The sequence below is a fragment of the Equus przewalskii genome, chromosome 1, assembly GCF_037783145.1.
Source record: "Equus przewalskii isolate Varuska chromosome 1, EquPr2, whole genome shotgun sequence".
Lineage (NCBI taxonomy): Eukaryota > Metazoa > Chordata > Mammalia > Perissodactyla > Equidae > Equus > Equus przewalskii.
The window spans coordinates 60,913,988-60,926,684 of NC_091831.1; the positions used below are offsets into that span (position 1 = coordinate 60,913,988).

General features: G+C 38.9%; 1 protein-coding gene across 7 annotated transcripts in view; it reads right to left on the reverse strand.

Annotated features, from left to right (window-relative positions):
- PLA2G12B (phospholipase A2 group XIIB) overlaps window positions 1-6,603 on the reverse strand; it is a 29,376-nt gene extending 22,773 nt beyond the window's left edge. For 3 of the 7 annotated variants that reach the window (XR_011524203.1, XM_070565595.1, XM_070565582.1), the window contains exon 1: window positions 6,194-6,567. Coding sequence is in view for 6 of the 7 variants with exons in the window: in XM_070565595.1 (XP_070421696.1) it covers window positions 6,194-6,404 (211 nt within the window). In the remaining variant the exon portion in view is untranslated. Of the gene's footprint in view, window positions 1-6,193 lie in introns of all 7 variants that reach the window. The other 4 variants (XM_070565613.1, XM_070565588.1, XM_070565605.1 and 1 more) reach the window with 3 other exon arrangements.
- Window positions 6,604-12,697: the final 6,094 nt, after the last annotated feature.

The following is a 12,697-nucleotide window of genomic DNA, read 5'->3' on the forward strand; positions in this document are numbered from 1 at the left end:
AAAGGGATACAAATTGGAAAAGAAGAAGTGAAACAGTCACTCTTTGCAGACGACTTGATTTTATATATAGAAAACCCTAAAGAATCCACTAAAAAGCTTTTAGAAACAGTAAAGGAATACAGTCAAGTTGTGGGATACAAAATCAACATACAAAAATCAGCTGCGTTTTGGGGGCTGGCCCCATGGCCGAGTAGTTGAGTTTGCGTGCTCCGCTGCAGGTGGCCCAGTGTTTCATTGGTTTGAATCCTGGGTGTGGACATGGCACTGCTCATCAAGCCACAGTGAGGTGGCGTCCCACATGCCACAACTAGAAGGACCCACATTGAAGAATATACAACTAAGTACCGGGGGGCTTTGGGGAGAAAAAGGAAAAAAATTAAATCTTTGAAAAAAAATCAGTTGCATTTCTATACACTAGCAACAAAGTAGCAGAAAGAAAATTAAGAATACAATCCCATTTACAATTGCAACAAAAATAATAGAATACCTAGGAATAAACTTAACCAAAGAGGTGAGAGATCAGTACACTGAAAACTATAAAACATTGTTGAAAGAAATCGAAGAAGACACAAAGAAATGGAAAGATATTCTGTGCTCTTGGATTGGAAGAATTAACATCGTCAAAATGTCCATACTTCCTAAAGCAAGCTATAGATTCAATGCAATCCCTATCAAAGTTCCAACAACATTTTTCACAGAAGTAGAACAAAGAATCCTAAAATTTATATGGAACAACAAAAGACCCCGAATAGCCAAAGGATTCCTGAGAAAAAAGAACAAAGGTATCACATTCCCTGATTTCAAAATATACTACAAAGCCATAGTAACCAAAACAGCATAGTACTGGCATAAAAACAGACACACTCATCAATGGAACAGATTCGAGAGCCCAGAAATAAACTCACACATTTATGGACAGCTAATATTCGACAAGGGAGCCAAGAGCATACAATGGAGTAAGGAGAGTCTCTTCAATAAATGGTGTTGGGAAAACTGGACAGCCACATGTAAAAGAATGAAAGCAGACCATTCCCTTATACCATGCACAAAACTTAACTCAAAATGGATTAAAGACTTGGATGTAAGACCCGAAACCATGAAACTTCTGGAAGAAAACATAGGCGGTATGCTCTTTGACATCGGTCTGAGCAGCATATTTTCAAGTACTGTGTCTGACTGGGCAAGGGAAACAAAAGAAAAAATGAACAAATGGGACTACATCAAACTAAAAAGCTTCTGCACAGCAAAGGAAACCATCAACAAAATGAAAAGACAACCTAACAATTGAGAGAAGATATTTGCAAACCATATATCAGATAAGGAGTTAATATTCAAAACATACAAAGAACTCATACATCTCAGCAACAAAAAAACCAACAACCCAATTTAAAAATAGACAAAAGATCATAACAGAGATTTCTCCAAAGAAGATATACGGATGGCCAACAGGCATATGAAAGATGCTCATCATCATTAGCTATCAGGGAAATGCAAATCAAAACTACAATGAGGTATCACCTCACTCTGGTCAGAATGGCTATAATTAACAAGACAGGAAACAACAAGCGTTGGAGAGGATGTGGAGAGAAGGGAACCTTTGTACACTGCTGGTGGGAGTGCAAACTGATGCAGCCACTATGGAAGCAGTATGGAGTATCCTCAGGAAATTATGATCAGATCTACCACTTGATCCAGCTATTCCACTGCTGGTGTTTATCCAAAGAACTTGAAAATGCAAAGGTATAAAGATACATGCACCCCTATGTTCATTGCAGCATTATACACAATAGCCAAGACTTGGAAGCAACCTAGGTGCCCATCAAGGAACAAATGGATAAAGAAGATGTGGTATATATACACAATGGACCACTACTCAGTCATAAGAAATGATGAAATCCCACCATTTGTAAAAATATGGATGGTCCTTGAGGGTATTATGCTGAGTGAAATAGTCAGAGGGAGAAAGTCAAATACCATATGATCTCACTCATAAGTAGAAGATAAAAACAACGACAAACAAACACATAGCAACGGACATTGGATTGGTAGTTACCATAGGGGAAGTGGGGGGACGGCAAAAGGGGTGATTAGGCTCACATGTGAGGGGATGGACTATAATTAGTTTTTGGGTGGTGAACATGATGTAATCTACACAGAATTCGAAATATATTACAATATACATCTGAAAGCTATATATTGTTATAACCCAATGTTACTGAAATTAAAAAAAATTTAAAAATTATAAATAAATAAATAAAAATAATAATAATAATGTTTAAAAAAAAAAGAAAAGAACAGTAAAAACTTTTGGGGCTTTATCACCCAGGTCAAGGTTTAATACTTCTGGAGAGAGAGTGTGCCCATTCTCTCCATCCAACTGTTTCCTGCAGAAGAAGGTCTGTGTTCCACTAGAGTCTACTAAGGCTTCAGAGTACTGTATTTGAAATGTATATCCTGCTTAATTCCAGAAACATTCAAATACAGCATGAGTAACACACCAAGGGAACAAAGCAGAACTATGACAATTTTACTCTGTTTAGTTGCTAAGATTAAATTATTGCAATAATCTCTATTTGGTTGCTAAGATTAAGTTACTGCATGAGGTAAGGTGACCAACATGTCCTGGTTTACCTGGGACCGTCCCTGTTTTAGTACTGAAAGTCCCATGTCCTAAGAACCCCCACCCCTTCCCTCAGTCCCAGCAAATCTGGACAGCTGGTCACCCTAGCTCGAGAATGATCTCTGCCTCTAAGCCAGGAGCTGTTTTCTTTTTTTGGGCTATGGATCCTCTTAAGAATCTAATGAAGGCTGTGAATTCTTTCCCTGGAAAAATATACAAACTCACAGGTTCATAAAATTTTGCTCTAAGATTTCAAACAGATAAAAAGATCCCTTGAAAAAAAGATCAACGTTTAAAGATACATTTTTCTTAGAACTAAACCCATGAAGAAATTCATCATGAGGTCCTTTTATCAAAATGTGACAGTGTGGACAGTATCTTCAATCACGGTTTATAAGACACCGAAATTCTGCTTCAGATATCCTCCTCCAGAGACCTTCATAAAGGCACAGAACACTTAAATCATCATTCGATGATTTCTTCCAGAAGCTGAGAAGGTGCTATCTAGTCACTGAGATTTCTGGTTTTTTATTTTATGTTGAAAGAGAACTGGAAGAATTGGAATGCATGGTAAATCTGTTCACCAAATTGTCTTTCTCATAACACTTATAAAATTTGGTTGGTACCTGCCATTCTCCATACATAACACTTAATTCTTTATATTTATGATCTTTAATTCTTACCACAACCTTGCAAGGTAGGTATTATTAACATCACAAACATGAGGAAACAAAGGTTGAGGGAGTTAGGTAACTTGCCTAAGGTCATCAGCAATAGGATTCCCCTTCCCCCCAATTCAAAGCCATGACTTTTCCATTCCTAGGATTTCTCAAAGTCTGGTTCAGGACCACCTGTGCAGTTCTAGGGTCCTACCACAGACCTACTGAATCAGAATCTCTGTGGGGGGGGAGAGGGAATATTGTTCACATTAGTGCACATCCCTTATTCCACTTGTGCTGTGTATGCTATTGATCATGCTGAATCTCGTTATATTTATAGCCCAATCCTTTGACAAGTACAGATTTGTGTGTTGATATAAAAATGAATTGCTGTTGATATAAGAAGTGTAGAAAGCAGTTGATGTGCTATTGTAGGCTACCAGGATACAAACACACCTTCACCACCTGAACAACCCATGGGCTGAAGTTCTCCAAGAATGACCTCTTAAACAGTGCTGTGGACGTTGGTCGCACTTTGTAATCACCTGGGAAATGATAAAAATCCTATGTCCAACCCATGAGATTCTGATTTAATTGATTTGGGGGACAGGGGTTTTTAAAGACCCCCAGGAGATTCTAAGCGCAGGGCCAAGGTTGAAGACCACTGTTTTAAGTAGTGGTAAATTCTATCAAATTTTTTTCTTGTAAACTAACTGTTGCTAAATTGTTCCTTCTGGCAAAAGATGGTAGCCTTCAAAGCAGTTTTTTCTCAAAGTGTGGTCCCAGGACCAGCAGCATCAGGATCATGTGTGAATTCTTAGAAATGAAATTCTCTGCTCTACCCCAGACCTACAGAATCAGACTAAGAGGAGTGGGAGACTAGCAGTGTTTAAATAAGCTCTCCAGGGGATTCAAAGGACAAGTGAGTTTGAGAACCACTGCTTTAAAGTGAGAAGAGAAGCACTGTGTACGAGAAATGTATCACAAAGCAAACTGAAAAAGAACAGACCCAGTTAATTATTAGATGTTATCTGTTCAAAAGACTGCTTGATTCACAATCAACTTGAGAAGATATTTCTACCGTTTGGGCACAGCCTCCAGGTTCGTGGCTTGGCTGGGTTCCAAAGGTAACAAGCTTAACCCCCTATTTCCTAAGTGTTTTTCAGGCCCTTCCTTGAACAGGTTCTGTTTTGCAGAGCAAGTGGAGTTATTTGCTTTCCTGCAATCTCTCTGTTGACTATTCCCATCCCCCACCAGTGGCTGCTGACATCGACCCTGCCCAAGTAGAGGCTTGCAACCAAAATCTGCTGAGATCTTTTAATGTCGTTATGCTAGAGAAGGAAGAAGAGGGTTTGATTCTTATTTTCCTAAAAACTTCCTGCTGTTACCCTAAACCACAGACTTCAGTCTTGTGTTGCCTTTAGGAAGGAAAACAGCACCTGTGTTGATCAAATATCTGAAGTGAGTTAACCCATTTTCTGCCCCCTCCATGCAAATTAGGTGAGAACAGTCCAGGAACAAGGCATCTCCAACAAAGACAAGGCTAAGGGTCCCAGTGGGTCTGAGCAGAGAGCAGGCTTTTTACCCTCTGGAATCTTCACAGAGAAGATGCAGCTTCATTTTTCACCATATTCCTATGTGGTCGAAACTTCTATGTGGCAAAACTTTTGGTTCTGGAGGAACGGTTAACCATTGTCTCCTAGTCACTCTCTACTTAGAAGGAAGCGATTTCCTCTGCTGGATGGTAAAAAAGGAGTGAGAGAGACTGATTGGGTGAGTCTAGCAAGTATGTAGCTTTGTTGGGTCTTTCTGAAGCTGAGTTTTACCTGTTGAGTGGAGAAAATATTTCTCCAGTGTTTTCCCACTAGGCTGAACTGACTCACCATTTTCATCTCTAATCCCATGATGAAATATTTGATAAACTAAACCATAAAATTAATGCTATATGAGACTGTGTATGCTTTCAAAAACATTTTCATTCGTGTTTGAAGTTACCCCCTGCCTCCAGCTGCAAGGTCCAGGGCTCTGCATTCTGCTCCCACTACATTGACTTCCAGTGCAGAGTGAAGGAAGAACTGGCCCCAGGGCTCCTGTTTGGCAGCCAGACGTGCACCCTGGCACCCAGCTACCCTCTTTACGACCCAGGCAAGATGGTGCTCCTACCCGTTCACAACTCTACATCTGGTACCAGGCCTGAGGAACAGTCCCAGGTCTGCTCAGGGTATGATTCCTAGTGGGCAGAGTCAGTGGGCAGCAATCCCTTCCCATCCACTGAAAGCCTGCCATTGCTCATTACGGCAGCGGCAGCAGGGACAGCTCTCTTGGGAGAGTCAGGCAAATTGATGCCCATCAGAGACTGGCAGAGCTGAAGGAAGGTGTGAACTGCATTAGGGGGGAAGGAGAATCCATTTTCAAGCTTAGCACAGTGACTGAGGAAGCTGTTTCACCTGCTGGTGGAATTTTCTCTGAATGTTCTGCTTCAGCTTTCATCCCTAAGAACTCCTCACAAAGACCTTTCATATTCTTTCCGCCCACCCATGCTGCCTTTTCCTAGGTACCAGCCTCACAACAAACTCATTAAAGTGGCCCCAGGGAACAAGTCTTGAAAAGCTCTTTATAATAGTTTTGCCAGATACGATACAGGAAGCTCAGTGAAATTTGTATTGCAGATGGACAACAAATAATTTGTCAGTATAAGTGTGTCCCCAATTTTTCAAATATATTAACAAGTTATTTGTTTTTTATTTGAAACTCAGATTTCACTGGGTGTCTTTATATTTTTATTTGCTGGATCCGGCAACCCTACGTAAGAGATGAACGACAGGAAAAAGCGCATGACAGATTGTGACCTTGCTCCGGCTGTTCACAAGTCCACCAGTAATAGTTTTTACGAGAAGAGAAACACTGCACTCACCATATCGGCACCTGTACTGACAGACTCCATTTTTCCCTCCCAGCAGCTCCAGAAAGGAATCAAAGTAGCTGTTGACAGATTCAAAGCTGCCCCGGATGTGCCGTAGGCCCCAGTCTGAATAGGACTCCTCTGCATCAGGGCTGGTGTCACTCTGAGCCAGGCCATCCCCCAGACTGAGCCACAAAATCAAGAAGCCAGTGGCCAGCTTCATCCTGTAGTCAGGTAGTACTGAGGTCTTTCCTCAAACCTCAGCCAGTGTCCCAGGAAGTCCAGATACACAGCCTTCCAGCCAAATGTCAGGCAGGACTGGAAAAGGAATTATCTGGAACATTCAATCTGTGTGTTCCCCGGAGGTGGACTTTAAACATAGCTATGGAGGCTGGGATGAGATCAGGCTAATAAGAAAGGGCAAAGGTTAGGCAGTGGGAGGGCCTGTCTGAGGGATGGCCAGTGAGAGAGAACACTTCAAAGTGGATCCCACAGCCTGGAGGAGGGAGATGTTGGCCAACTTTGAGAAGGCATGAGCAGTGGAACAATTGGAATTCTACCCCCAACCAGCTTGTTAACCTATTGATCAGTTAGTTTGGTCCTTCAGGGCCAGCCTCTTGACAGAAGAGCTTGTCCCAGGGTGCCCGCCCCAACCCTAAGCCAGTCACCTACCCACAGTCTCTAGGGAGATTCAGGAGAATATATAAAAGGCTCAGGAAAACCCCAGTGTGGGTGGGTTAAGAATGTCACCAATGGTCAGGACATTGACAGAGAGAGTGTGCTTGAAGTGTGCATGGAGTGGGCATTCAGATATGGAACCCCAGCTTCTGCTTGGTCCCTATCTGGCTCTCAGACTCAGTCCTGTAATCTGACCCAGCTCCTAATTGTAACCATCCTTGTGCTGGGGCATTTTTGCCTCTTTATTTATGGCAATGTTTTCATTTATACTCAACAGTGTCTGATAGCTACAGATTGCCCAGAGATGATACTGGGGAACTCAGTATTTTTGCATTGAGTGGCTCAAAAGTCAGAGGGTTTATCAGAAACACTACTTGAAATTTTAGGCTTTAAGACTATTGGCTGAAGTCTAGTGTTTTGGCATCACTTTTAGTTTATACTTTGCTTTAAGTCACATGAGGAAATAAGTTCCATCCATTAAATCACTAGTCTATAAAAACGATAACTTTGAAAGCCCCATAGAAAATAATGAATTAAATTTCTTCATTTTAGATAAGAAATGTATTTGTCTAAAGACCCAGACTCTAACAATTCAAAAAGAAACCCAACTTGATCAAAAAATGGGCAGAGGACATGAACAGACATTTTCCCAGAGAAGATATACAGATGGCCAATAGGCACATGAAGAGATGTTCAACATCACTAATTATTAGGGAAATGCTAATCAAAACTACAATGAGATATCACCTTACACCCATTAGAATGACAAAAATATCTAAAACAAATAGTAACAAATGTTGGAGAGGTTGTGGGGAAAAAGGAACCCTCATACACTGCTGGTGGGAATGCAAACTGGTGCAGCCACTATGGAAAACAGTATGGAGATTCATCAAAAAATTAAAAATAGAACTACCATCCAGCTATCCCACTACTGGGTATCTATCCAAAGAGCTTGAAGACAGCAATTTGAAAAGTCCCATGCACCTCACTGTTCATTGCAGCATTATTTACAATAACCAAGATGTGGAAGCAACCTAAGTGCCCATCAACAGATGAATGGATAAAGATGTGGTATATATATACAATGGAATACTACTCAGCCATAGAAAAGAATAAAATCATCCCATTTGCAACAACATGGATGGACCTTGAGGGAATTATGTTAAGTGAAATAAGCCAGATAGAGAAGGATAATCTCTGTATGACTCCACTCATATGAGGAATTTAAAAATGTAGACAAAGAGAACAGATTAGTGGCTACCAGGGGAAAGGTGGGGTGAGGGGTGGGCACAAAGGGTGAAGGGGTGCACCTACAACACGACTGACAGACAATAATGTACAACTGAAATTTCACAAGACTGTAACCTATCATTAACTCAATAAAAAACTTAGAAAAACAAACTACAATGAGATATCACCTCACACCCGTCAGAATTCTTACCAGCTACAATCATAGGTTCTTTACTCACCACACAAGCGTGCCCAAATAAAAACTGGAACACCAGGCTTATGGCAAGGAAAGGGTTTTTATTTCAAGTGACATCAGCCAAGAGACTACAGTGAGCCCTCAAATTTATCTATCACCCCAAGAGATGGGAGGTCAGGAGTTTTAAAGGTTGCAAGGAATGCAGTTGCTTGTAGGGAGGGGGAGCCTGTGGCCTTGCTAAGTGGAGTTTTCCTAGCAGCCTGTATTTGGGCTGGTGAGGTTGCTTGTAGACGGGACGATGGTAAGATAAGGGAATCTGCAGGTAGATATCCTTGGTTGTCTTCCTCTGTGGTGGATGGTGGATTCTGGTGCCAGGAAGCCAGGGAGTAAGCAGGGAAAGGAGATGAGCATTTTGATTTTAACCCTATATATGTTGAGTTTAATGTAGGGGAACTGATATCAGCGCTGGTATCAGAATGGCTATAATTAACAGACAAAAATTAAGCATTGGAGAGGATGTAGAGAGAAGGGAACCCTCAGACACTGCTGGTGGGAATGCAAACTGGTGCAGCCATTATGGAAAACAATATGGAGTTTTCTCAGAAAATTAAGAATAGATCTACCATATGATCCAGCTATTCCACTGCTGGGTATTTATCCAAAGAACTTGAAAACACTAATGCAAAAAGATACATGCACCCCTATGTTCACTGCAGCCTTATTCACAATAGCCAAGACTTGGAAGCAACCTAGGTGCCCATCAAGGGACGAATGGATAAAGAAGATGTGGTATACATATATATATATAACAATGGAATACTACTCAGCCATAAGAAATGATGAAATCTGGCCATTTGTGACAACATGGATGGAGCTTGAGGGTATTATGCTAAGTGAAATATGTCAGAGGGAGAAAGTCAAATACCATATGATCTCACTCATAAGTAGAAGGTAAAAACAATGACAAACACAGCAACAGAGATTGGATTGGTGGTTACCAGAGGGGAAGCGGGGAGGGGGGAGGGCAAAAGGGGTGATTAGGCACACTTGTGTGGTGATGAATTAATAATAATATAAAATAATATAATAATATAAAATAATAATATAATATAATAAAATTATAACTGAACAAAAGACTCTAGGAAGGGTAGTAGTTAAAAAATATTTCATATGAACAACGCCACCAATATTTTTAAGCACCTATACTTTTTCAAACCACTGTGTGTGTGTATTTTTTTTTACGTCAACTCTACGAAGCAGGGTAAATATCATTCTTATTTGAGAGGTGAGAAAACTGAGATACAAAGATTAAATGACTCGGTCAAAGATCGACAGACTATCAATGGTAAATGTGGGACCAGGGCTAGCTACATAACTTGTGGGGCCCAGTCAAAATGAAAATGCAGAGCTCCTTTTCAAAAGGCAGGAAAAGAGTGCTGTTAAAGGAACTAAAATATAAAGCTTTTCCTTTAAAAATGCTGTATTACTTGTAAAATATAATGGGGGTAATAGTTATAACTGAGTAACAATATAAGTTTATAAACTGCAAAACTATTTTTGGTGTCAAGTTTTATATAATATGTAATATTTTCTTAATATGTGATATCTTGATTGATTATAAGATTTTTCTGACTTCTGCAGATTCATTTTTTAGGTCATCAAAATTTATACTTTTATTAACTTCATTTTCAATTCATATAATTGAACACAATGTCAGTTGCTCTTGGCAAATGCAAGATTGCAAATAATATTTGATAATTTTTAATTTTGATAAGGATATTTCTGCTGATGAAACTGTTACTGGAACTATTAATAGTACTTTTTTCCTTATTTCTTTTTTCCTTATTTCTTGATACCTTAAAATTTTTTTACTGTGGTAAAATATGCATAACATAATATTTACCATTTTAAAATGTACAATGCAGTGACATTAAGTACAGTAAGTACATTCACAGTGTTGTTCAACAATCATCACTATCCATCTCCAGAACTTTTCATCATCCCAAATTGAAACTTTATACACCTTAAATAATAATTCCCCAGTCCCCTCTTTCCCCAGCCTCTGGCAACCATTATTATACTTTCTGTCCTTATGAATTTACCTATTCTACATACCTCATAGAAGTGGAATCGTACAATATTTGTTCTTTTGTTTCTGACTTGTTTCACTTAGCATAACATTTTCAAGCTTCATCCACGCTGTAGCATGCATTAATACTTCATTATTGTGAATAATGCTGCTATGAATACAGATGTGCATTTGTTTGAGTCCTGCTTTCAATTCTTTCATGTATATACTAGAATTGGATTTGCTAGGTCATATAGTAATTCTATATTTAACTTTTTGAGGAAGCATCATACTGTTTTTCACAGGGGCTGCACCATTTACATTCCCCCCAGCAATGCACAAGGGTTCCAATTTCTCCACATCCTCACCAGCATTAATTTTCCATTTTTCTGACAATAGCCATCCTCTTGAGAGTGAGGTAGTATCTCACTGTGGTTATGATTTGCATTCTGTAGTGATTAGTGATATCGAGCATCTTTTCATGTGCTTATTAGTCATTTGTACGTCATCTTTGGAGAAATGTCTATTCAAATCCCTCTTTCCCTAGTTTTTTTTACTCAGCTTTACTGAGATATAATTGACATATAACATTGTATAAATTCAAGGTGTACATTGTGTTGATTTGATACACTTATATGTTGTGAAACTACTGCCACAGTAGGGTTAGTTAACACCTCCATCACTTCACGTAATTACCTTTTCTTCTTTGTGGTGAGAACATTTAACATCAATTTTCTTAGCAACCTTCAGGTACATAATACAATGTTGTTAACTATAGTCACCATGTTGTACATTACATCCCCAGAACTTATTCATCTTATAACTGAAAGTTTGTGCCCTTTTACTGATAGCTCCCCCAATTTCTGCAACCCCCAACCCCTGGCAACCACTTTTCTACTCTGTTTCTATGAGTTCAGCTTTTTTAGATTGCACATATAAGTGATATCGTACAGTATTTGTCTTCTCTGTCTGACTTATTTCACTTAACATAATACTCTCAAGGTCCATCCATGGTGTCACAAATATTCCATTGTGTGTGGGTATGTATATATGTGTGTGTGTGTGCGTATACATGTAAAATATATGTATATGTATATGTATGTAAAATATATCACATTCTCTTTACCCATTCACCTGTAAATAGACACTCAGGTTGTTTCCATGTATTGGCTATTGTGAATAATGCTGCAATGAACATGGGAGTACAGATAACTCTTCAAGATCCTGATTACATTTCCTTTGGATATATACCCAGAAGAGGGATTGCTGGATCATATGGTAGTTCTATTTTTAATATTTTGAGGAACTTCCATACTGTTTTCCATAATGGCTGCACCAATTTACATTCCCACCAGCAAATTCACAAGGGTTTCCTTTTCTTCACATCCTTGTCAACACTTGTAAGTTCTTGTCTTTTTGTTAATAGCCATTCCAACAGATATGAACTGATATCTTATTGTGGTTTTGATTTGCATTTCCCTGGTGATTAGTTATGCTGGGCACCTTTTCATATACCCGTTGGCCATCTGTATGTCTTCTTTGGAGAAGTGCCTATTTGATCCTCTTCCCATATTTTCATCAGATTGTTTGTTTTGCTATTGAGTTGTATAAGTTCTTTAAATATTCTGGATATTAATCTCTTACAGATAAATAATTTGCAAATATTTGCTCCCATTTTCTTCTGTACAGAAGCTTTTCAGTTTGATGTAGTCCCACTTGTTTATTTTTGCTTTTGGTGTCAAATCCAAAAAAATCATCACCAAGATCAATGTCAAGGAGCTTACTGCCTATTTTTTTTTCTAGGAATTTTATAATTTTAGGTCTTTTGTTCAAGTCTTTAATCCATTTTGAGTTAATTTTTGTGTATGGTATAATATAGGGTCCAATTTTCCCAACACTGTAAAAGAGACTGTCCTTTTACCATTGCACATTCTTGGCTCCTTTGTCATAAATCAATTGACCATATATGTATAGGTTTATTTCTGGGCTCTCTATTCCGTTCCACTGATCTATGTGTCTGTTTTTATGCCAATCCATACTGTTTTTAATAATAAAGCTCTGTAATATAGTTTGAAATCAGGAAGTGTTGTGCCTCCAGCTTTGTTCTCAAGATTGCTTTGGCTATTCCACTTGTGTGTGTGTATGTTTCTATACAAATTTAGGATTGTTTGTTCTATATTTGTGAAAAATGCCATTGGAATTTTTATAGGGATTGCATTGAATCTGTAGATTTCTTTGGGTTGTATGGGTATTATAAAAATGTTAACTTTTCCAATCCGTGAGCACAGAATATATTTCCATATATTTATGTCATCTTCAATTCTTTCGTCAATGTCTTATAGAT